The sequence below is a fragment of the Xenopus laevis genome, chromosome 7L, assembly GCF_017654675.1.
Source record: "Xenopus laevis strain J_2021 chromosome 7L, Xenopus_laevis_v10.1, whole genome shotgun sequence".
NCBI classification, from domain to species: domain Eukaryota; kingdom Metazoa; phylum Chordata; class Amphibia; order Anura; family Pipidae; genus Xenopus; species Xenopus laevis.
In genome coordinates, this window is record NC_054383.1 from 45,677,292 (window position 1) to 45,704,733 (window position 27,442).

At 38.0% G+C, this 27,442-nt stretch overlaps 1 protein-coding gene across 1 annotated transcript; it reads right to left on the reverse strand.

Annotated features, from left to right (window-relative positions):
* Positions 1 to 53: 53 nt before the first annotated feature.
* Positions 54 to 27,193, reverse strand: sgpl1.L (sphingosine-1-phosphate lyase 1 L homeolog). The gene is made up of 14 exons (XM_018224206.2): positions 26,867 to 27,193; positions 23,174 to 23,372; positions 22,125 to 22,192; positions 18,688 to 18,835; positions 14,653 to 14,732; positions 13,678 to 13,806; positions 9,332 to 9,420; positions 8,263 to 8,371; positions 6,967 to 7,065; positions 5,606 to 5,752; positions 3,697 to 3,935; positions 3,388 to 3,534; positions 2,039 to 2,159; positions 54 to 692 (listed from the first exon to the last, which is right to left on the reverse strand). The coding sequence occupies exons 1-14, from the start codon at positions 26,876 to 26,878 to the stop codon at positions 558 to 560; spliced, it is 1,722 nt and encodes a 573-aa protein (XP_018079695.1). The 5' UTR covers positions 26,879 to 27,193; the 3' UTR covers positions 54 to 557.
* Between the last annotated feature and the right edge of the window lie 249 nt (positions 27,194 to 27,442).

The following is a 27,442-nucleotide window of genomic DNA, read 5'->3' on the forward strand; positions in this document are numbered from 1 at the left end:
TTTAACCTTTCCTTCTCCTTTAAAGGTGAACCACCCCTTCAAGCACAAATATATCAAATAAATGTTTTGTTTATTTTATTCGATTTGGTTGTTAGACTAAATTAACTTCCAATATTTTGACTGTTGAGGACAAACAAGTATAGCAACTGCAGATCCCTGAAGTAAATCTAAATGACTTCACTTGGGGACACTATTTACTAAAGAGTCTTAGTACAAGTAAAATAATGGACACGACATTGTCTGTCATTAGGCTCTTCATAATAGTGGAAAAAGAAAACCAAAGTAGCAAAACATGTACAGAATGTGTAATTTACAACCGGTCAAATTAATTTCAAGATTGAGTTTCTAGGGTATAAGTATATAAAACCGTTACAACAAAATGATAAGGTGTCTAAGATAGAAGTACCTGATCTCTGGACAAACAACCTGTTCAGCACATAAGATGTATCCCTTACATAGCTCCACAGAAATGGGACAACCTACATATGAGATTGGCACTGCAGTTGTAGTGAAGCTGTATAATAGTACCACCCCAACATAAATAATTGCAGTAAATATTATTCTGCTGAACCATTTATGTGTTTGGCACTGGAGCCGTTTTCTGTGCTGTACAAGCAGTCTAGGAAGGCCTGAGAGATTTCTGTCACCATGGACCTGTCAGGAATGGATTGAGCCATACCATAAATGGCACCCTGAAAAAAAAAAAAAACAAAACACAGAATTATGCTTACACACAAACTAGAGTTTGATTTACATGCATTAAAGAGTATATTTGGTATGCATAAATTAATAATGAAAAAAAAAAAGATGAAGTTGCATTTGGTGTTTCGAATACACACTTTTTGAAAGGCAAATTATCTCTTTGCTTCCTGTTCTGCTGATCAGGAATATGTCTCTTGTCTAATATCTTTAATGGAACAGGAAAACAGTACTCTGAGATGTAACCGTTGAAACATACAAATGGAAGGCTCATGGAACTGGTAAAATTACCAGAACAGAATAGCATTGTGAATCACATCATTCATGTACATTAGTGATCCTCAACCAGTAGCTCATGAGCAACATGTTGCTCCCCAAACCCTTGGATGTTGCTCTCAGTGGCGTCACAGCAAATGCTTATTTTTGAATTCCAGGCTTGGAGGCAAGATTTGTTTGTTTACCAGGTGTACTGCCAATCAGAGTCTCCTGTAGGCTGCTATTTCACATTTGGGCTACCACTAGCCAATCACAGCGCATATTTGACTCCATGCAGGAACATTTTTCATGCTTGTGTTGCTCCCCAACTCTTATTACATCTGACTGTTGCTCACGGTTGAAAAAGGTTGGGGATCCCTGATGTACATAATATATAGGTATTAATTTGATCCAGACATGCATCCAGTAATGATTTGGGGGTGATAATCACTCATATTCACCATGTTATGAATATTTATCAATATATAAAGGAAGCAATGTGCAACAAAACACAGCCATATCTAACCATGCATGGCATTAACCATAATGGAAAATGCAGGTAAGAATAACGTACATAATACGGTTAAATCATTACAAAGCTGTGTGTAGGGAACACAGGCTACTGCTATATCATCTAAGAAAGCAGTATTTGTGTATTAATAAACATTATGTTAAGCCACAGTCTCGCATACTATAATATAGAAATTATACACTGCTATTCCACAAAACAAAGCTAACAAACACAGCAATGTAAACAGTTCACAGTTCAATTAAGGGGATAAGGTATGATCACTGAGGAAGGGCCATGTGGTACCGAAACATTTGATCCTTGCAATGTGTCTAGAGCACCATGGAATGCATTTTGGGAACACCCCGTTTGCAGCAGACAAGGCATTGGTGTCCTTTTCTTCTTATTGAACAGTTCACAGATGCCAATGTGATGTTACTTTTTAAATGGAAATGCTAAACTCTTGTCATGAATCAGGTTTAGCTGCAAATATTAGTATTGAGATTGACGAGATGAATATGTTGCTGTCACAAGACAAAAAGAACTATATAGAAAAAGAAAAAAAAGTATTAATACCACTCCAGTCGTTTTGGCTCTTGGGTCTTTCATGATAACTTCAACCGATTCTTTGACATCTTTCACAAACTGTTGTGCTACTCCAGGTTTTGTATGCAACAGTGTAAGGCATATATGAATACTGTTATTGTAAGGAAAAATGTAAGTAAATTAGCCTTATAATTTATCAGAAACACACATTTCAATAACATTAATAATATCAAATATGCAGACTTTTTATTATTTTTAATGGTTTGGAATAGTTCCCTAAGCCTAGCCCCCCTGCTCTCCTGCTGATCTGTTCAACTACATTGCTGAGCTGGCTGACTACTGTTACTTTGTGTCAGCAGCCATCTGTCCTTAGCCTGCATCCTCCACACCCTCAATTCCCTGCACACATGATTTCAAAAAGGAATGGAACATCACAGTGCAATTCATTGTGGGTTATATAGTTCCTGCATACTGCATGTAAACTGTGGAGAAGTTGTTGCAGTGTTTAGTCCCTCCAGCTAATGCCTTTTTACCATTCCAGATAATATTAAATGAAAACCACTCAAAGTGATTTACATGGAGCAGTTAAAGGCAGACCCTCCCTATCACCTCTATGTGTGTGTCAGTCAAAGTGCATTTCATATTATGAGAAGCAGACAGGGAAGTTTTAAGCAGCAGCAGTCAAATCTCACATCCACTTATGTGGTGTAGCCTTTAGTGCAGACAGGAGGGGCTCTCTAGATATCTTGCTCCCTTCAGGCAATAGAGTACCAAAATATACCTTTGAATTGCTCCCTATGTGACTTTCTGGAAGAACAGACTACACGTGCAATTGCAGGTAAATGCTTTCTTTTGCATTTGTGCACACTTAGATGAATTTTACCCTCAGTGATTCACATACTGTAAGTACTCTGTTGCCTGCAGGGAGCAAGATCTTGAAGAAGACAAGTGCCCCCCCTATCTGCAGTGTGAATAGGCACTTAAGCCCATTCATATGTTTTAGTGCCAGAGATTTCCACGGGCACCAGTGCAAAAGTATTTTTGGGAGATTTATTGTGGGTAGTGCAGATTTCCTGTGGGTGGCAAATCTCCCGGTGTGCCATCACCCTAAAATAAATGGAAGGGAGTACGAGCAACTTTATCTATTTCCCCACTCACTAAAATACAGGACGGTTCCAGCACATAACAGGGACAGCAGCGGGGTCTACGTAGGTTGGGGGGGGGGGGTTTATTAAGGGTTTGTTTCTCCTTTAACTACAAAAACGGCAAGGAATTTAAAGTGTGATTAACACCCTAACAAAGCCATCATGGTGCTGAATGATGGAACTCCATGATTCACTTAACATCACACTTTGCATATTTTCAAATAAATATCATACCTGGATGGAAACTGGAGAGTGTTAAGGTTCCAACCTTTTGCGGTCAATGAATTCGTCAGTCGGAAAATGTCAAATTTATTTGATCCAAGGGCAACGACAGAAACTTCAGGCTTCCCAAAAATAAAAATGTCTTTCATTTTCCGCAACCTTTGTAAACACAGAAAATAAATACTAAAGTTGAATGTTCTCTCTGCAATTACTCTGAAATTGAACCTCTGGACATCAGTGTGCAATAATGAATAACCCAACTCCCGGTTATCACTTTAATATGCATTTAAAAAAAAAAAAAGAATTTGAAGATATACATACTCTGTTTCGATGAACCGTGCTGCTTTGATGATTTTTTTGGTAGCCTCTATATAGCCATCTTCCCCTATGTGCATCATTGTGGCCCAGCATGCAGCGATTATTCCTCCAGGACGGGAACCAGCTATAGCAGGTGATGCATAGATGCCACCTTGCCAATCCGGCGCAACAAAGAACTGATAATGCCGATATTTTTTGTCACTATACATGATCACCGAAGAACCTTTTGGTGCATACCCATACTTCAAATAAAAAAAACACAATGTATTAATTCCAAAACAGTGTAATTATTTTTGCTTAGAAATAATTTTGCATTATGTGAAACTAAGACCTATTCAGATTCTGGCAGTACTACCTAATTGTTTATTTTGATCTTTGGGCATGAGCTCTATATTCCCAACAATAGGTGTGTAAAACTCAACACATTGGTAAGTTTCATGGTAAATAATATATTTTAAATTACATTTTAAAGGAAAACTAATCCTTAAAACATGCATGGGTAGAAATGCTGTATTCTATATACAGAACTTACTGCACCTGCCTAAAGTCTCACAACCTAAAATAGTAATGATTCAGGTCTTTAAAGTTGTGCACAGGCAATACGATTTAGAATTTTGTTAAAGGATCATTCAACCCCTTATTAAAAAAAAACCCCTACCTGCCTACGCTACATAGAACTCCCCTCCCTCCTCCCCCACCCCAGCCTAGCTGCTACCCTAAGTAAATGCCCCTAGCTTTTTACTTACCCCTCGGTGCAGATTCAGGGCATCTGAGTTCACGGCAGCCATCTGCCTCTTCTTTGGTAATCTTCGGGTCTTCTTCTGGTGCTTCGGCAATTTCTTTGACTTTCGGCGCATGCGCAGTTGTCAAAAACCGAAGACTGCTCCAACTGTGCACACGCCGATACGGTACTTACTTTCCGAAGAAGAAGATGGCTGTCGAGAACTTTGATGCCCTGAATCTGCACTGAGGGGTAAGTAAAAAGTTAGGGCCATTTACCCAGGGTAGCAGCTGGGGGGGGGGGGGGTTCAGGAGGGTCTATGTAGGGTAGGGGTGTTTTTAATAAGGGGTTGAATTATCCTTTAAGAGTGTCAGTGATACTAACTCAGTGTGCTCTGGACAGCTGATACGAAGCTAAGCTTAGGGGTCATTAAATCATCAAGCAGAAAATGAGGTCATAGAGCAGATGCTACAGAGGTGATTTTAAAAGTCTGATGCAAACTGCACTGAGTTCTGAGCAGCCATGTAATCTGAATCACAAATCAGCTTGTGACTTATATTTTATATATGCAGTGGACCGCGAGTCAACGCTTAAGCTCAAGTAAATGACAGCACCACAGACCATGTACTGTGAATCCATAGAAAATAGTACTCTTTAGAGACACAGATCTTCACTGCTAAAGAGCTGTGGTGTGTTTAGGGTTATGGTACACAGGGCAACTTTCAAGGTTTCCTCTTCATAGAATTTATGGTTATCGTTATGATCCAGGCAATGCACACAAGGGGTTGGACCATTACGACTCAAAACACCTCATTGATGAATTTCTGAGTGATAATGCATCTGTGGGTCAAGTGATTATCAGAGACAGAGCAATTATCATGAAAGTCTATGAAGAGGCAAATTCAAGTGTTTTGTCTCGCACCCGCTGGGGTGAAAATCACGTGAGAAGCAAAACGCTCCATACTCACAGCTTGTGTCATAGCCCTTAAAGAACAACCTACAAAAACACAGTAATGCAGGAAACTGGGATTAAATATTGGTAAATATTCTTAACCTAAATTAGTATTATGATTTTATTGTACAGTAAAAATTTAATTTTTCTCTCCCTTTTGAGTACTTGGTGATGGAGCCATAAACACATTGGTCAATACATGGGACAGAAATGTCAGGTGATTTACATACAAGCTTTACCTTGTGTGTGTCCGCAGATATACTAGTGACTCCTTTTACTCTAAAGTCAAAAGGCTTTAATGGGAAACCAGCTTTCTTCATAAATACAATGAGAAAACCACCCAGACATGCATCCACGTGAAATGGAAGTTGGTATTTCAAAGCAAGCTGTGAAATGGAAACAAAGTAACAGTGTTAATAGACCATAACTCAGTGATCTGTTATTTATTATTCTCTAACAATATTTTGCAATAATATGTCCCACACTAATAAGTTTTTTTGTTGTTGCAGAACATGATGGTGTTCCTCGTTTCCTAGTTTTATATCAATGGTGACATTTTTTTTTCAAAGCAACTGACATTTCACACAAATCTGTCCCTGTATTTAGCCCTATCCATTACGTCTTCTATTTTAACAAGATGCCCAACCATTACTAATAAAAGCAATCCCACATTACATTGTTGTAGGTATAACTTAAATTTGCACCACACATATTGATCTCAATATGTGTTAAAGCACATTAATGTAGCACTTATTCACACACAAAATATATATTAAAGAGAAAGTAAACAGTCAGAATGTTTTCCTTTGCAGATCTTTTTTTTGCAGTTCCTCCACTGCATCACCAAATCAAGATAAAATTATAGATCAGATCCACAGACTATGGAAAAAAAACAAACAAAAAAAAAAAAATAACAGAACCTAGAGCAATATGTTAAGTGCAATATTCAATCCAGTCACCAGGGTGTTACAACACAAATCTGTGTGTCTTGACCATAGAAAGTCTATGCATAGATTTTTCTTGTGTGTTCTAAAGTGCTATAATGATTTTTACAAAATGCTATCTCCAAAATAAAATTATAATTAAATAAAACAAGGTGCTTATAGTGTTTTCTTTAAAAGATAGGATGAAATAAAGCAAGGTGCAATGGTACAATACAATTCAGCGTGTGGCTTCTATACTCTCTGGTGAGATTAGCAATTTGCGAGATTCCGGATTTCAAAACAGCAAATCAGTATCAACTCCAGGATATTTCTTTTGATAAGTCACACTTCTGGGCGCATATCAATCACTTTCTCCAGTGTTATGGTGCACATTTTGGAGATGAACCTTTGCAATACAAAGAGATGGATTCTGCCGGCATCTCCCTCTCCAGTGTTTTCCACCTGTGCATCCACTCACTGCATTTCTCAGAGGACAGCTTCTGCAGAGTTCCTTTGTGAAATTATCATTAAGGTTTCCTTAAAAGGTGTCCACAAGTTTTTGTGCAAGTTGTCACAAAGAAATAAGAGAGCGCATTGGCAGGTGTATTCCCTTTGTGTAATTATAATCATGCATCAGTTGCAGATGGCACCAGTGTATTAAACTGTGATCTACTTACCTTAGCAACTTCTTCTATTGGGTCAATGATGCCATGAGGAAATTGAGGAGCTGAACATACAAGCATGGCTGTATTTTTAGAAATTGCTCTTTTCATTGCCTGAAACGGAAAAGTACGTTTTTAAAAATATGTGAAGAAATATAAACATGAAACAAAGAACTCGGCTAACTGAGACCTCTCAAGAGAAGGAGGAAATGGCTGTTTCCTCACTATTTGCTATTATTGTGTAATATGCCTGCATTCTAAGGAGTACATGTATAAAGGTGTACAAAATATCAAACATAAAGTGTAATTGTTTGTGTATTTATAGAGGTGCAATACACTAGTAACCTCTCCATCTTGTTCATCTATTTGCCACCGGGCCTGGGGTTCAACACTGCCTATGTAAGCTACTTATTTTGCACTACAGTATTAATGTCTCATATTTTCATTTGTGAATGAAACATAGATGCATACTTCAATAAAACAGTGAATATGTCTTACTTTCCCACAAAATAGATCTTTGGATCTGAACTGTATTGCAGGAATTGAAGAATGAGGTTTGAACCCAATTCTATATACAAAAGAGACAATCATAACTAAGTAATAATAATGTAAATGTTACATTAGAGAGCTTTGCAGACACTTCATTAATACACTAGTCTTAGCATTAAGTTGTCCAGCCACTTGTTTTTCTCGGTTCAGGGAAAATGAGCCAGGAATCCAACCACTCAATTGGTTTGGATCAAATTGGTTACTATGGATTACTGCACTGAGATACTTTTGCCCACCGTTAATGAACGAGCCTATGACACAATTTAATTTATTGTAAGGTGATACAGAAGGAAGAAAACCCCTTTACAATACGAAGATGCTGGGAAGCAACTGAGCAGCTTCAGTCTTGGAATTATGCTACTCAGATTTTAAATATATATTAGTGGAGAAAGTTCAAAACTTTTAGCACTTCACTTACTACAATCAGCAGATCCATTAAATGTTAGGCAATATCTGGCAGTTAATTTCATCCTGTGTTTCATGAAAATCCAGTTTAGTTATTTATTACAGATGTGTGTATGTGAGAATCCTTGTCTGAACTAAGGGATATCTTGGGAAACAACTGCTTGCAAATAACTTCTATTGCAAAGGCAATACAGCTTGGAATGAAGGTACAGGCACATTTATCTTGTAGCCATTTTACCTTTTTGAGACAGAAGGTGTAATGTAATACTTTTACTTCAAGTTGCCTTAAAAAAAAATTAACCATTGCAACAAAATTTATTATCTCAACTGATATGAAAAAATGTAAATAATTGGTACCTTAACATCCACTTGCATTGTAGCTTTGTTTACTGGAATATGCACAATCTTCATCCCGAAATAATGAGCGGCCTTATCAAAAGCTGCATGGGCACTAACAGGAGCCACACTAAAATAAATAAAACACAATAATTAAAATAGTTTAAATTATATGGATATGAATACAAACATTGCAATTTTGAAAAATAAAATTCCATTAGGACCATAGGCTGATGGTACATGGGATTTGTGTATTTTATAGAAGCACAGGAAACCAACCTGCCAACCCCATCCACTCCTGACAGCACCAGTTTGGATGTTTTTTAGTAAGAAAGATGCTCAAGTGCCATCAGGTCACAAGCATTGATTTGTTTTATGGCACAGGTATGGGATCCCTTATCAGGAAATACAGAAAGCTCTAACGTAATGGATTCAATTAAAGGGCTCAATTCCCATGGAGCCCATTTTCAGCATATTACTTACATTTTACAGTACCTTGCACTTGCTTCTAACTAAGCTGCAGAAGTCCATATTGGTGGCAACACAATCCTAACTGGTTTGTTTAATGTTTAAATGTCTTATTAGACTTAAGGTATAGAGATCCAAATTACAGAAAGATCTCATACATGGCAAACTCAGGTTCCACACATTCCAATTAACAGATCTCATCCCTGTATATGGGTCGAGCAACTGGCTGTTTGTGATTTAGCTCACAGTCCATAGTAATAAACCAGAAACACGTGGATTGTTGTTTAAAGTTGTCTGCAGGTATATGCTAACAAAATCTATGAACCAATAACTGCCATGTGACAATAGCCTAATGTTGCAGTACGACATTATACCTCTGTTCCTTAAGTTTGATTTACTCAAGGTAAGTTGTAAATATATCTGCAATATCAGTGAAAGCAGGTCGGACAGCTTATTTTAGACAGGAAAAACTTTGCTACTTAGATTGCTTCTTCGGACATATTATTTGTAGGATTAGCATTTTTTAATACAATGCACTCTTTATCAATCTTTAGTAAAATATTAACTTACATTTTACCATTCAGTAATATTTTCTATAAAAGATAAAGTTAAGTATACACACATTTCTGGGTGCTTAATTCCCTTTTCATAAGCCAAATCTCTGTAAGCCTTGCAAGCCATGAGAATGCTTTCTGTTCCACCTGAAGTTACCTTTATAAAACAAAGGAAAAAAAAGTAAACTATATTTTATGTTAAACATTCATCTGTTAATATTTTTCAAAAATATATAGAATTATAAACATGAAAAGCACAAAATTGCCTTTCTTGATCACACACGCAAACCTTTTAATCAAGCAAAATGGATATCTTTTTACAAATCATTTGACAGAATATTTATAGACTGAAAACAAGTATATGTCATTTACCTTTTACAACTATTGCTGTAAAACACACATTTAACATGCAGTAATCGGTCAAAAAATGCTATTTCATGTGTAGAAGTGGATATGCCAGGACAAATGGTTGCTGAAATTACTCAACAATTTCTTTCTGGACAGTAGCATTATTGCACTATTCCTGCAATACCACTATTTAATGCACTTTTTTAGGGGCACTTTGGTGCAAGTCATTAGATATACAGGTATGGAACCTGTTATCCAGGATTTCTGGTCTTCGTAATGAGGATCTTCATAACTTAAAGGGATCCGGTTATCGAAAAACATGTTTTTTTCAAAACACATCAGTTAATAGTGCTACTCCAGCAGAATTATGCACTGAAATCCATTTCTCTAAAGAGAAAACAGATTTTTTTTATATTCAATTTTGAAATCTGACATGGGGCTAGACATTTTGTCAATTTTCCAGCTGCCCCCAGTCATGTGACTTGTGCCTGCACTTTAGGAGAGAACTGCTTTCTGGCAGGCTGCTGTTTTTCCTTCTCAATGTAACTGAATGTGTCTCAGTGGGACATAGGTTTTTACTATTGAGTGCTGTTCTTAGATCTACCAGGCAGCTGTTATCTTGTGTTAGGGAGCTGCTATCTGGTTACCTTCCCATTGTTCTTTTGTTTGGCTGCTGGGGGGGGGGGTGGTATCACTCTTAACTTGCAGTACAGCAGTAAAGAGTGATTGAAGGCTATCAGAGCACAAGTCACATGACTGGGGGCAGCTGGAAAATTGACAAAATGTCTAGCCCCATGTCAGATTTCAAAATTGAATATAAAAAAAAATCTGTTTGCTCTTTTGAGAAATGGATTTCAATGCAGAATTCTGCAACTGAAAATTTTTCCCCCCCATCACAGTATCCCTTTAAATATGCTAAAAAAAATCATTAACATTAAATTGATTAGTTAGTTCTTAATTTAGATTACATCTTTTTAAAAAGATTTCACAGCATATTTATAGAATGAAAACAAGTATATGTTGTGTAGCCATTCTACATATTTTACTGTAGTGCTGAGTGAAGTGTATGCATCTATGTTGATTACAGTAAAAAAGGAAATCATTTTTAAAAATGTTAATTATTTATTTAAAATGGAGACTTTGGGACATGGCCTTCCTGTAACACAGAGCTTTCAGGAGAACAGGTTTCTGGATAATGGATCCCTGTATAAACATACATTGCTCAGTTATACAATGCTACATATGGTTTTTGTCACAATTGCACATCACATTATTACATGCTGAAATATGCGTGTAATGCTTGTATTTTTCCACATTGTGACATGTTCCAATTATATGTATGAAATAGAGGGGCCTGGAGAGGAAAGAGCTTCACTACTGCAATTATCATTCTTAGAAATAAGATGCAAATGGTATGCAAAATACTTACTACCTACACACACTTTTTTGCTTTATTTTTATTTATTGCAGTAAAATAAAGCACAAATATATTGTTATGGATGTATGCTCAGCTTCCGCTCTGGACATTCCATTATCCCTTTGACATCATTCCCCATAGTTCAGCCCTTTATACTGGCCGCTGATTTCCGATAAACTCATGATCTTTTGTGTATGTGTGTCTTTGTGTGACCCCTTAAATAATAATTTTGAATGTTCAACTTCTGGTACAAATGAACCAACCAGAAAGTAAAAAAAAAAAAAAAAAAACAGGCCAACAGCTAGCCAAGTTCTGAGTGTATTTCAGGTAATATCTCTTTACCTAGAAATACATGGGCCACACTTTATTCCTCATGATGGCCCAGGGATGGATTATGCGATGGCTAGTAGTCTTATTACCGTAAGCTTAAAATGTTCAAAGGCTGCATTAGAAGATACTATAAAGTATATCATTTAAATTATTGCTTTTTGTACGACAGAGCAAGGAAGGTTATTTAATGTACCAATCCACATTAACATACATTTGGAGAGAATGCTTAGGTTTGTATTGAAAGCCCCTTAACATTTCTTTAAAATAGTTTGGAAAGTCCTTGAAAAATATTTGGCTCTCTTAGCAAAATCATTTTCTTAAGTCATTGTCAGCTGATCACTAGAAGAAAGCTGAGCAACACAATTTAAATAAAAAAACAGAAGTGATTCATATGAGATGAGAACTGGCTGAGACAAAGGGTTTTCACAATCCAGACAACAGTTGCAAGCAGTGGGAGCTTGGGTGGGGTTGGCTCTGACTGGGGAAAGGAGCAAAACAACACTAACAACTCTGTAAGCAAGCTATGAAATGCAGCACAATTCAGCAATCTAGACAAAGTGATTTTGTTAAAGTGAATGCATTAAAAGGGTCAGAAGTGATTCATATGAGATGAGAACTGGCTGAGACAAAGGGTTTTCACAATCCAGACAACAGTTGCAAGCAGTGGGAGCTTGGGTGGGGTTGGCTCTGACTGGGGAAAGGAGCAAAACAACACTAACAACTCTGTAAGCAAGCTATGAAATGCAGCACAATTCAGCAATCTAGACAAAGTGATTTTGTTAAAGTGAATGCATTAAAAGGGTCGAAAATGCCATGCCCTAAAAATCTGGATAATTTGCATTGTGTATTTTATTGTAATCAGTGGGCAGATAGCCTATGCATGCTTTACTTGAACATCTATATAAAAAAAATTAAAAAAAGTGACAAATAGAAAGTAATTGAAAAAAATACTTTATTTTGGTGAACCAACTGAACGAAAAAGTTTTGGTGAACAACCCTTTAAAAACGTATAAACAGTATAATAACTATAATGTAGAAGTGTTCAAGCATTAAAAGAATGGCATGTTAGATTATTCAGAGTGACATTTAATAGGCATTTCAACTAGTTGCACTGGTTTCTGAGCGGACGTGTAGTAATTATCTGTATTAATTACTAATCAGCCTTATATTGTGACATTTATATTTTGTGTGTACTGTATAGTTTGAGTCGGTTGCTAACCTCAGTAAGTGACAACAGCAGAGAGAATGAGCAGTGAATCAGCAGAAAAGAAGATGGGGAGCTACCGGGGCATCTTCAGAGACACAGATCTTTACTGCTAAAGGGCTGTGGTTGCCTTGGGCTGGTAAAGAAGCCCAAAACATAATGTATAACATTTCTAGCCTATTTCTTTGGTTACACTTTAGTTTTCCTTTAAAAAAAACCAAACCAGAGAAAGAAAGTACAACTATTTCATTTTAATCTAGACTTCAGTAAAAATCTGTTTCAGGTGAAAATCATTTCAGTTTATATGGATTTATATAAACACTGCACTAATTGTAAATATACACAAGAGTGTATTCTAATTTTAGTTTTTTATTCCCCACCCCAGCACTAGGCTTCTGGTATAGGCGGCTACTTTTCGGCACTGAAAATAGCACCAGAGCTTACGCTCGTTGCATACTGTGTGTGACATCACATGCATCCATATAACAAACATGCAGGGAGAAGCATTCATTATACATATGTGCGCCACTAAACATGGCTGCCCGTTTAATTAGGAAAAAAAACAAAACGGTTTCCCTCAACTATTTAGGGTGGAAGGTGCCCTTTAAAAAAGAGAAGTTGACACTTACATTTAGTTTGTTTTAGATGGGCCTATCCTAAGTAGCTTTTCATTTTTGCCTTCATTATCTATTTTGCATGGTTTTTTAAATTATCTGCCTTCCTCTTGTGTCTCTTTTCAACTTGCAGCTGAAATTACTGTCTGGGTCACTGAACTTGAAAATCAAACAAAAGACTGGCTGTGAGGTTTCACTTTTCATGCTTGTTCCTATTTTGTATTACTTAATTCTTTTTTCTGGCTCTCTACCGGCTCTTTTTTTTCAGAGCCTGTACTACTATCCCTGGTTGTGAAAATTAACCCTTTGCAACATCCAGATTACATTATAAGAGTGACAGAAAATGCAATTTATAAAAAAAAAAAAAAAAAATGAACAGCAATTACAAATTGTCTTACAATACTTATTTGTACATCACAGAATATTTTATTTCGAGGTGAAAACACTCCTTTATAGGTAAAAAGGTCTGTCATGGAATATTAATATGCCACAAAAACTTACTGTTCCACAAGCATTTGGACCGCCATTGAAGAGCGTGCAAGTCATCCTCACCACTTCTGCTTCCATTTTGCGTACACCAGGGAAAATATCAGAATGCAGAGGATTGGTCCATGCAAACTCTCCATAAACCTACACACATAATAGCAGTAATATCAAAGAGGCATAAGAGTGGAATGTATACATTTCTCTACTGTTCACACTAAATTGACTTTTAAAAAAAAAAAACAAAACCTCTTGGTACTGTATAACAAATGTTATTTGCACGTTATAAAGATAATTATCAGGGGCTATGTACTCAGCTGTGAATATCCCACTTCTCCCACACAGTGATCGCCAAGTGTGCAGCCTCACAACTGGTTCAAAGAGCGGTAAGGAAATAAATGTCCAGCAAAATGTGAGTATACCACCAAATGTGACAAAAGTCAGTTTTGACACTAGTTATGGTCATTTTATACAAGAAATAAATGTCTGCCCAAGGCATTTCCAGTTTCAGTTGTACCTAGATGTAATGTATTTATACAGCTCAAAACTGAACATTTCTTGCATTATACCTATTATTTCTAGTAAATTATAATGTTGTGGGTGTCCCAGACATAAACACTATGAGGCACAGTGTTAAATGCAAAAAAGTGTTATTGCCTACCCCAAGAACAAAATATTTTCTAAGGGCTATGGCATTCACTGCCCAAAATGCTTAGACCAATGACAAATGTCAAATGGCACGGTCAGAGATTATAATAAGAAATATTGCAAAATAAATTGCTATGTGTGATATTTGCCTAAAGAAAGTAAAAATACTGTATTGTTCCTTTCCATTTACTTACTGTTTTTTTTTGTGTGAAAATACAATACTGGCCATATGAAATTACATTAGAGAAACATGGCAGTTCTTGTAGGTTCTGTATGAATAAATCAAGATGCAGAAAACTATATAGCTGGAAAAAGGATACCTTATACAAATGTATGTATATTTACCTTTACAAGAAGCTGTGTCAGCCTTTCGTCCCCACTATAAACTGTTCCAGACACCTTTCCAGTTTCCCAAGAAACATCTCCTAAAAGGAAAGACACATTGTTTTTAAGCAAACACACGTTTTAAGCTGTTAAAAGAAAACTGAAAGTAAATACAAAAGCAGTAAGATAAGGCTGAAAGCCTGATTTAAGCAGCACAAATACTTTTTCACAGAAAACATACAATTGGGATTGTATTGCAATGTCATTTTGCAATAACATTCACACTGCAAGCTTTCTGGTTTGCCATGTAAACCTTGCATAATGGTTAACATAAGTCATACTGTCCATGGCCCAACCATGGGAGCTTCGCAAGACATAGACATCTGTATATAACATTATCTATAGGTTGTGCCATTATTTTATATATAAAATTGTTTTAGCTCTTTCCAAAGACGTAACAATTACGATAGTCAATTGGTCACTTTGTTTTCAATATAGACATGTTAAGAGCTGAATCGTCAGAAATATAGGTAGAAACAATAGAATTCTACCTGAATCTGACGATTCAGCAGTAACAGCGTCCAATGTTCGCCACAATCAAAATTTTTTGGCCAGCCCGATCGTCAAGGCGACATATATCCAAGTCTTATGCCAATATTGGTCGGCTTGTCTCCCGCCATACACGCACTGTTTCATACGATATTATTGGTGTGTCTATAACCATCTTTACTAAGACATAGAAGAAAGCCGTGTTCTTGGGGAAGCAAGTAAATTAAGAAGTAACCACTAAACTGGTTGAAACTAGAACGATTATTAACGTCTCATGAATTAAATGTAAACTTAAAAGAGGAACTGGTGCTGTCATTGCAGGAAATTATGATCTTATATTGTCAAATATAACGGGTGCAGAGTGGTTGCCCCTCACTCACATAACGAAGAATCTGCAGTGGAGGCAGCCAAGCACAATACACTGGATGAATGGGGCAGGCACTGCCTACCCGCCAGCCCTGTATAAAGGAGGTTATCGTGGGTGCTGGTAAAAGCTCTTGAAAAGTGGTGTATCAGCCCTGTTGGTTAATAATGCACACTTGCTGAAATGTAGGCTGGATGAAAAGACAACATAATGCTGAAAGTCAGTACAGCTGCTTTATGTCACAAAAGAAAATATTACACCTGCCCTTCAAATAAATTATCATGATAAAAAATCCAGTGTTACATTCTCGACATATTGAAATTTGTCTCGACTGTTTCAGAATACTTTTGTAATAAATTTTGTGTATGTATCAAGTAACCTGTTGGATTGGATTTAACCATATCTCATGTGACTGAGTCAGAGAAACAACACCATGATTCAGTAACTGAATTAGCAGGGCTTTGTTCTCCACATCAACTAATAAAGTGCTTTATTTGACTGCCAATATACAGCATTGAGCTATCCAAGCAAATAATTTTATCAGCAAGCTTTAATAAATAATATAAAAATATATATTAAAAAATTGCTTTATCTTTGACATGACAGAAGATATGACTGGCCTGGTCATAAAAGAGTGCAATATGAAACTATTTATATTAATCTTTAGATTTAAAGTACTATTTGCATGGAGTACAAGGTCCTGAAAACCTCATCAAAATCTGCATGACACCTGCTATTGTTATTCTAACCTTGCCCAAATTAAAGCATTTCTCAAAACACAGGCTCACAAAAGCTGTAATTCCAGTTGGATAGGCTTTTGTATTGATGAAACACTATCCACATGCCAAAAAAAATACATTTTACAGCTCATAGATGTTCTAGGCCCTAGATCCATAAATCCACATGCCTCCTCCTCTCCTGTGGAAAACACAGCACCCCCAGCACATGATTAAACAACCTTAGGGCTCACTAAGAATTTTCAAATGCTAACAAACCCCCTGAACAAATATTTATACAGGCTTATGATCCACAGACAGAGCAGGGCACACATAGGGAGCATAGGGCGGGCAGAGTAGGGCACACCTGATAAGCATAGGGCATTCAGAGTATGGCACACACAGGGATCATAGGGTAGGCCGAGTACGGCACACCCAAGGAGCATAGGACAGGCAGAGTATGGCACACCCAAGGAGCATATGGCATTCAGTTTAGGGCACACACTGGGAGCATGGGGCAGAGTATGGCACACTCAGGGAGCATAGAGCAGGCAGAGTATGGCACACCCAAGGAGCATATGGCATTCAGAGTAGGGCACACACAGGGAGCATGGGGCAGAGTATGGCACACACAGGAAGCACAGAGCAGGCAAAGTATGGCACACACAGGGAGCATAGGCCAGGCAGAGTATGTCACACACACAGGGAGCAGAGTATGTCACACACAAACAAGGAGCATAGGGCAGGCAGAGTATGGCGCAAGCACGCACAAACACACACACACACACACACACACAATGTGGGCAGTTTCAGTCTGGGTCTCAGGTTTAAACAATTCAGGGGCCAGTTAATCTCTGTAATGATACCTTTTAAAGTTTATGCATGGTAAGCAGACACAGTAGGCAGACTTTCATGTGGAGAACTACACAAGGGGGAGGGGGCGGGCGCCAGTTGGACAGCTAAAGTTACCCAATACCCTATGCTGGTGCTCCCCCCTTTTTAAACATAAACCAGCCCAAGGTTGTTTTCTTAGGTCGACAACTATCTTCTGTTTAATTCCCAGGCATGCCTTGCTCAAGGCAGGTTTGGTGGTGTGCAAAGTTCAGAACCACACATGTACCAGGTTTACCTGGGAAGAAGAGAGAAGATAGCCTCCCATGAAAACTACCCAAGGCCAAGGTCACAGAGGGGAGTCTGACAAATTGGCACCACCTTTTGTACTTTAGCTTTCCTTGCCTTTAAATGGAAAAGTAATCTAAAAATGTAGATGTTAATTAACAAAAAGGAAAATGATAGTTGATTTTTTTTTTTATTCTGCATCGCTGCAACCTAAGATTTTAAAAATGTATTGGTAGGAGTTATTCTTGCTATGAATAGGTCTGAATAGTAAGTTACAGTACACATCAACAAAAAAAAGTGTCGCCAAATAGTACACTTAATTAATAGACTGGAGAACATCATGTCATCAGGATCCAATTAATCAGCCTGTGTTTATTTGGATTTGTGGTGACAAAGTCCATGCAGACACACAGGTAATATAAAGCATAATAAGAATACAATGAACCACATTACTGAAAGTGTCTAAAAGTTAGAATTAATAACCAAGCACCAATGCTGTAATGGTGCTAACTAATAAGCAACTATACAACCTATATATTAACTGCACCAGAAGCAGAAAAATAGCAAGCAATGCGTTTTCTCTTCATCATATTCAGCTCTGTCATTTGTGCCCTGGTTTATTGTGCATCTGGAATGACACTTATCCTGGCACCTGCTTAATATCAGAAAAATTAAAGGGGTGGTTCACCTTCAAACAACTAGCTGGTTTCAGATAGATCACCAGAAATAATGACATTTTCCAATGACTTTCTATTTTCTATGTGTGACGGTTTTTCTAATATTTAAGTGTAAAGTGTCATTTCTCTCCTTCTGAAGTAGCTCTGGGAGGGGGGGGGGGTCACCGATCCTGTAAACTGTTCTAAATGGATACATTTAGTTGATACATTTCTTATCTTTGTCCCTGCTGAGCAGAATCTCTGGGTTTCATTACAGGCAGCTGTTAGACTTGATACAATAGTCGCTAATACTCCAGAAATGCATCAACTCAATGTTGCGAAATTGTAACAGTCTAGATTCTGCACCTGAATTACTGAGCTGGACTCAAACACCAGAGACACGAACATTCAACTTTAAACCTAGATTTTGGAAAAAACGTAAAAAAAATAAATAATGGAAAGTGATTGAAAAAAAGTCTATTTCTGGGGAACAATCTAAAAACAACAGAATTGAAAAAGTGTTTGGAAGATGAACAACCCCTTTAACTGACAATCGGCAAGTCTCCCAAAACTCTGCCTCAAAGAACAAAAAATAATGAATTTCTTTAGTACAATAACATTTAATTGAATTAATGAATTTAGACTGCTTTACCAATTGATGAGTATTCCTTCTTCAGCTTCTCCATTACTTGTTCCTGCTTCAGCCCAGTTTGAGGCAACGCATGAATATAGTTGAAGCCATTTTTTAGAACCATTCTCTCCGACATTTCATTCAAAGCTTTATTCAGCTTACATTGTATCTAAAGAGTAAAGAGATGTTTATTAAAGAAAAATAAAGCTAATTGGTTCATTTGTCTACACAGACTTATATCTTTCCCATTACACTGTGAAAATTGTTCACAACAGGCTTTTCCATGCTAACATGTGATTTCAGTAATATTTTTTACATTCAAGCTTTTTTAAAAACTGAAATAAAGTAAATGTAGATATTGTAGCATATACACAGTGTAAAGATAATATGCAGAAAAGCAACCTCATAGTAGGGATATCAACCGAATCCAGGATTCAGTACGGGATTCGGCTGAATCCTTCTGCCCGGCCCGAAACCGAATCCTAATTTGCATATGCAAATTAGGGGAGGGAAATCGCGTGACTTTTTGTCACAAAACAAGGAAGTAAATTTTTTTCACCCTTCTCACCCCTAATTTGCATATTACGATTCGGTATTCTGCCGAATGTTTCGCGAAGGCTTTGGCCGAATCCACAATAGTGGATTCTGTGCATCCCTACCTCATAGTCATGCAGTTGGCATACCCTCTGGCTATGGGCTGGGTCATGTACCATGAGGTGCTCAGCTGCGCGTGTAATATGAGAAGTAAAGGAGCACATGGCAAAAACAGTTCTATAATTAAGCTTTTATGGCATATGCACATAGCACTTTTGTAAATCTGCAGAAAATATTTACATACATTTCATTACACTGGGCAAAGCAGTTACAGAGGCACTTAGATTATTATCCTTCATTTATCATCTTTATATTCTGCAACACTTTACAGACATTATACATCATTCACATGAGTCCCTGCCCAAGCGGAGATTAAAGTCTAAGGGATCCCTATCTCTCACACACTACACACACACACTCAAACCAATTCAAAGGCCAAACCCAGCTTTAGAAGGCAGCAATGTAAAACATTGTGCCACCATGCAGAAGCTGTAAGCCTCTGTAACTGCATCTCACTGACATTTGAAGCCTCTGTACAACCATCTGAATTGTTCTTTAGAATTGATTGCCCAAAACAAAAAAACAGTCTGGCTCATGGATGCTATTGGAATATCTATGGAATCAAAGATTTCGGGACCCACACTTTAAATGATCGAACGGATTGGCCTTTTGTATGTTACTAGACTGCACAATACTCCATTAGTCTGCCAAGGGTCAGCCACTTGGATGTGCTAAAATCAGTCAGTATGTGGTTACTTTTAAAACAAAAGCCACACTGCAAACAAAGTGATTTAATGATATAACATGCATTTATATGATCAGTCCATAACAAATACAGCAAGTATCAAAAAGAAAAAAAAAACATCTTTGTGGGCTAAAGTACAGAGTGCAAACCTCAAAACAGGCAATCTTAGAGATAACAAATAATCACAAAATCAGTTGCACTTTTTTTTTTTTTTTTTTTTTTTAATTCCTACATGGCAAAGTATAGTACTGTTGAAGCAATAGGGTAAAGGTCACATTAGCGCTAGATAACAGTTGGAAGTGTATCTGAAACAATGACCCAGAGTACTTAGTTTAAATAAGGCAAACTGGACCATCTATTGTGAACAAGAAAATACACTGCCAAGGCTGTTTCGTAATATCCAAATATAATTGTTTGCCTATAAAAGAAAAATGATTCTAAGCAACATTACAATATACATTCATTACATTTATTATATAGTTTTTAAGATATTTGTATATGTATTGCTATTGAAAGCAGGGTTTGTTTGTTCCTTTATATTCTCTGTCCTGATGGATCAGCCTGTTGATACAATGTAAGACAAGGCCTGATTAACAGACTTTGCTGGGGAACGAAGGGTAAGGTCACACTGTGAAATGCGGGTAGATTTAGTCGCCTGGCGACTAATCGCCTCTTCTTTGGAGGCGACTAATCTCCTCGGACTGCTTCCTCCTGTCTTCAGCCTGCTACAATGAAAAAATGACAATCTCCCCGAATCTCCAGGTGTGATCTTACTCTTACACTTTTGCAGCATTGTTTAAAAAGTAGCAAATAGGAGTTAAGCAAATGTGGCTTTCAATAGCAATTGTTTTGCAAACAACCATAAAATCACAAACAAAAAAAAAAAATTTAATAAATGTATATTGGAAAGTTGCTTAGAATTAGGTTTTTTATTAGGCAAATTCAGGTACTTTTTAAATAATGTTGAAAACGTCAGTTGCTTGTCTTACATTGTATCAACAGTCTGAGCCATCAGGGCAGAGAATAGAAAGGGACAGACAAAATGGCAATAGCACTACATATTATACAATTAACTTAAAAATCATGGAAATAGGCAAAAAAAATTTTTTGGAGTCGACATTCCCTTCCTAATGTAGGGCTGCAAATAGTTCATATTGCAATATAAATACATGTTAATAATAATACTAATAATAATATAGACCTAAACAATGCATATTTCATATTGCATCTTTGTATAAAAGCATTCAGTTAAGTTGCCTGGCCTTCCCCTGTAACCCTTCCATGCCAATGTCCCTTTAATTTTGCCATATCATGTGCTGAACATTTTTTGGGACATAGGTCAAAGAAGCGTATGTGGTGATATAGATTCCACAGCAATTGGCACTTAAAGGACCTGTCACCCAGACATAATCTGTATAACAAGTCTTTTTCATAACATGTTTTTTTTTTTTTTTTTTTAATTAAAACATCCATACCTGTTATAAATCTACTTTATGACTTAGGCATGGAAGTGGAGCATATCATTACTTTCATTTTCTATTCTGCACTCCCCAAATGTCCCCTCGATCCTTACCATCTAATTGTGTAGCCTGCCACATAATGCATGTGGCAGGCTACATTAGAATGCATCAGAACCAATTTAATAATTTACACAGTATGCGGATTTCATAATTGGCTAGGATTTAAGGGATGAGATAGCAACCTTAAAAATTCATTTTATCAACATTAGCTTTTAAAAAAATGCACCATGTAAGAACAGACTTAAACTCTTGCAAATTAGAGGGTTTCATTTTAGTCTCTTCAGTTATTGAGGTGTGGCATTAGCCAAAGTAGTGTGCGTATATATGCAAACATTCCCCAAATGCATTGTGCAGTGGGCAAAGTGTATGTAACCCTATCTTAGCGGAGGGAGATTCTTTACCGGAGATTCCTCTGGCACCACCCTTACTAAGACTTGGAAGAGAAAATCGTGGCGCTGTTGGAGCTACTGTACATTTCTCATGCCGTAAACTTAAAAGCAACAGCACGACAGGAAGTGGATATTTTAAATTCTAATTAAAACAGTAACAAATACAATTGTCAAATACTTATGTACAGAATAGTTTATTTGCAAACATACCTGTGCACCAACATATGGCAACCTTCGAACTATTCTGAAAAACAGTTTTTTACATCTGGAAAGGAGACCTGCAAATATATTTAAATTGTGATTAGAAGCAGAGAAATTTTTAAAACACTAGCTCTGTAAGCTACGTAGTAGTGAAGTGCGGGTTGCAAAAGCTTGACCCACACCCGACCTGAACCCACTCCCGACCTGGCTTCCCTCCTCCTTTCATAGACCTGCACCACCACACTGATGAGGTCACAAAATGGATGGGGCAGGCAGACGCGTGGCTATAAAACCGCAGGTCCGCAGTCTAAGGGGTGGACAGGGAGAGCAGGCAGGAGAGCTCAACCGAATCTGCCTGTGACCCGCAAATAGAGCAGCAAGGTTGGCCCAAGCCCACCCTACCAGCGCTTATCGGGCCGCCCCATAATTTAAGAAGGGGTCAGTTGGCATTTTAGCAAATGAGGCAATACAGGGTTATGAAAATAGGTCACAGAACTTTTGATCCAGGGACTAGTCAGATTGCCATCTTGGAGTCAGGAAGGATGACTAAAAAAACTATCTGTAATTTTTTTTCCATGTGAGATGAGGTGTTAAATCACAAAGCATTTGATAAATCAGCACTTTAAATTTAGGGGGAAAAAATGAACAAAAATAAGATGCAACTATACAGTGAACTGCCTCCTTAACTTACACATACTCCTATCTTACAAAGTAAAGTAGTAAAGCGTGGTAAAAAAAAAAAAACACATGCATGAAGTTCAAACTAACTGCTAATTGATTGGAGGAATGTTAAAAATAAGCCACTGAGGCCTCTCCAATTTGCACTCAACAATCTAGTTGATAGTAAAGAGGGGGAAACAGGAAAACTAAGTAGAAAAGTAGAATCAGATTAGAATAGTTAAATTATTAGAATAATTGTATATTGTAGAATAATTGTTTAATATAATAGATTTAAATAGTGTAGTCAAAGCTCTGGATATCATTCAGCTAACTAATATGTTATATTTTATATCAGATACCCCATACAATATTGTGGTAACAAATTTTGAAAGACTTACTTTCAGACTGGAAAATGATTCCATAAAGGGATATCAACATCAGAGTACATCCAGAGGTTAAAACAATCAGATACCATGGTTCAGTGTCTTTACAGCTCTCATTTATAAGGTTTCTTAACTGGAACACACTAGTCAAAGTGAAGTTTCTTAACTGAAATGCGTAAGTCAGACCGATTTCCTTATAGACTTCCAAAGTCTCCTGTAAACATCAAATATATAGGTACACATAAGAAACATTGGAAATATAGAAACAGGTATGGGACATGTTATCCAGAAGTTATGGGACCTGCTGTCCAGAAAGCTTGGGACCTGGGGTTTTCAGGATAAAGGATCTTTCTGTAATTTGAGTCTTCATACCGTAAGTCTATTAGAAAATCATGTAAACATTTGCTTACAATAAGGATCAATTATATCTTAGTTTGATCAAGTACAAGGTACTGTTCTATTTTTACAGAGAAAAGGGAAATTATCCCACAGCATAGCATAGGAGGGTATCCCTGACCCATGCTGATGTAACTGAAACCAATAATCTGGTGCAGGCATGGGACCGGTTATCCAGAATGCTGTGAACCTGGGGTTTTCAGATCGTCATACCTTAAGTCTACTAGAAAATCAATTAAGTATTAAATAAACCAAATAGGCTGATTTTGCTTCCAATGAGGATTAATTATATCTTAGTTGGGATCAAGTACAAGGTACTGTTTTATTATCACAGAGAAAAAGGAAATTGTGTTTAAAAATTTGATAAAATGGTCTGTCATTCGGAACTTTTTGGATAATGGTTTTCTGGATAATGGATCCCATACCTGTAATAGCATACACAGAATGCAAAAAAAAGTGTAGGAAGGAGTTCACTTAAGGGTAACTTCCCCTTCAAGAATTTCTTTCTTTTGTGCAGCTTTTTTAGAATGTACAGCATTCACTACAGACAGTATAATAAAAGAGTCCAAGCACTGTGGCTAACTCTATTTTTACTCTTTGATATACAAGCCACTAGGTCCACTTTACATTTGTATAATATACTATAAAGTTCAAAGCTCAAAAGATTGCACTGGCATCCTTATTTTATCAGCACATTCTTATAATAAATGGTGCTGACAAATGAACTTGAGACAGTTTCTTTATCTCGTCTTTCTCTGCTATTATCTCTGAGAAACTGTGTAAGTGAAATCAGATTTAAAACTATACATTTCATTTGTTGAAATGTTAACAAGATTTTTTGATTTCAACCAATAAAATGAACTATAAAAAAACAGTAATATCACAAACCATGTTTATTATTTATGATATAAGAAGATCAGCAGATAAAGAATAATTTTTAAACATTTTCAAGCCAATATTTTAAGAATACACAATTTATTTCACTATTTTTTTTTTTTTAATAAAAGCATTTGCCGATGCACCCCAGAGTCACCCATCAAAGTCCTGCATTCCTATATGGAATTAGCTTGGTAAGATTAACAATCATACTTCATATTTCAAAGCAGTGACTAAAGAATAAAATTATGATTAATAGGTTACAGAGCCGGGCCAACCCAGCCAGGCGCCCTAGGCAACCTGGCTGGCCACGGCGCCGGCTGAGTGCGTGCTGTGGTGCGCATGCGCGTTACGGCACTATAGCGCACATGCGTGAAACTGCGCTTTGGCGCGCATGCGTGAATTTGCGCTACGGCGCGCATGCGCAATTAAGAAAAAATATCCACGGCAGTTGGGGAGAGACAGGGCTGGACAATGTGGTGGGCGACAGAGCAGGTACGTGCCTGGCGCCCCCCCAGCTTTGCGCCCTAGGCACGTGCCTACTCTGCCTACCCCTAGTTCCGGCCCTGATAGGTTAATTACAGTGGTGTAATTAGGTGTTATTGGGCCCCCCAGCAAATTCGTTCTAAAGGTCCCCATAGATGCAAAGATTTCTCTTGCCGAATGACCGATTTCAGGGAAGCCAGACCAATCCTTCAAAATTATTGTGTGGTTAGTGGGATTCGAACGATCGTACATCTTACGATTTTTCGGCCGACATCTGTCAGGAAATTGATCGGCCAGGTCAAAAAATCTTTGTCGGTCCCAGTGCAATCTATCTATGTTTGCAGGGCCAAGCAGGCAGCTCCCCTTTGTTTCCCTGGCAAATTGGTCTTTTTAGTTGATGGTAAATTTGTACGATCGTTCTGAGAAGATCGTGGTCTCACGATCAGGATCTGATCTTTTAAAAATCTCAACATCTATGGCCAGCTTTAGGCCCCAAAAGATTGTTAAATTGGCCTATTCTACCAAGACAAATTGAATTTCCAGGGTCTGTTTCCTCTTTAGTCGTGCCCCTGGTTAATTACATTTATTTGTATTTATGGGAGATATGTACACATAATAAGGAATGAGATGTAGTTTGGTCTTAAGAGAACAACATAGTTTACACATAAGGTTGCCACCTGGACGGTATTTTACCGGCCTGGCCGGTAAAAATGATGGCTGATCCCAATGTTATTAATAAGGAAAAAAGTTAAATATAAAGGAAGGCTGGTATTTTTTCCCAGAAAAGGTGGCAACCCTATTCACATATCTAAATGTTTATGTGTTAATGGGTTAGTAACTACCCCCCCAAAAAATATGTATTTGGATGTATAGACATTAAATATAAAATAATGGCAAACCATAAACTGTTTAGAATACAATTGTCAAATATTATTCGTGGATTTCTAAACACCTAAGGGATGAAGCTTTTCTCATGAAATAAAAGACTTCAGCATGAAATACATTTTACTGGCTAAACAGATGTAATCTTTACATGTACATACGTTTTTATAATATGGTGCCACTTGCCCATTAACACTCTAGTACACACTGCCTGGTACATGGCCTAAACAGTGAAACTGCCTAGTGCTCAGGCTTCTCTTCAAACAAGCATGCCTCCTGGACCGCCCCCCTTCCATAGGAGACGTGGCCCCCCCGGACCACCCCAAAGGGAGACTTGTGGCCCCTGGACCAACTCCAAGGGAGACGTGTGGCCCCTGGACCACCCCCAAGGGAGACGTGTGGCCCCTGGACCACCCCCAAGGGAGACGTGTGGCCCCTGGACCACCCCCAAGGGAGACGTGTGGCCCCTGGACCACCCCCAAGGGAGAAGTGTGGCCAGGCCCGGACTGGCAATCTGTGGTTTCTGGCAAATGCCAGAGGGGCTGCTATAAGTTGCCATAGAAAGTCAGTATTTAGTGGGCTGGTGGGGGCTCTGTGTATCTGAAATGCCAGGGCCTATTTTAATTCTCAGTCCAGATCTGCGTGTGGCCCCTGGACCACCCCCAAGGGAGACGTGTGGCCCCTGGACCACCCCCAAGGGAGACATGTGGCAGCCAGCCTTCAATTTAGTCTCACGAGACTTTGCTGGTAGAAACATCTAATATTCACCAGAGTGCCCCAGCACTGACCCATATACCTTGAAACGTTCACATTATAACTGGTATTTAAAAGACTATTTATGAAACTAATTATATGTATTTCTAAACAGGAGTTCGAATCCATCTATTGTTCCCCACATGCAGACTTCCCTCTACTAAATTGCAGGGCATACAACCTCCACCACAAAGACTTATAACCTTGGGAAGTGCTAAATAAAGTTTATTCCAAAAAAAAACGGATAAATTAGAACAAATAAAAACCTGCCGCACAATTAAATGAATCCCAATGAAGAACAGGATTGTCACTTACCTGCACCGCCATCTCTTAGCCGTGCAACTAGGTTAACCTGGGCAGTAAGAACGAGACCTACTAGTGGCACTGTGCCTACAGGCAGGCTAGACACTGACTAAGCTCTACACTTCCCTAAACAACCCCCTTACCAGCCCTAGCGATAAGCCAGTCCCTGTCCTTGATTTAAAGCGCTGCCGCTCATTGTCAGATAGTTCCTAGTCCCTCCTAGAAAGGCTCCTCTCCCCGCCTCCCAGATCTTCTACGGCGTCCATTTTAGGACAACTATGCACCAGATCTTTGTAGAGCTAAGAAAGCCTTATTACGCCTTCTCCACTGCTAGTAACAGTTCCGCGATCTCATCTCACTTTGTGCTGACAGGTCCCTCCTGCCAGCCATTTCAGTCATGCGAGCTCCCCTTACTTTTTCCTGACAGGTCCCAGCTTCCCCATTCCTCCTCCTCCCTACGGTCCCATCCCTGGGATGTGCCCTCCTTCATACTTTTTATGACTGCAGAATTCTGTAGCCCATAAGAATGATGGAGAAAAGCCGAGGCATCACATTGTATAGGAGGGACGTAAGATCACAGTCAGGAGG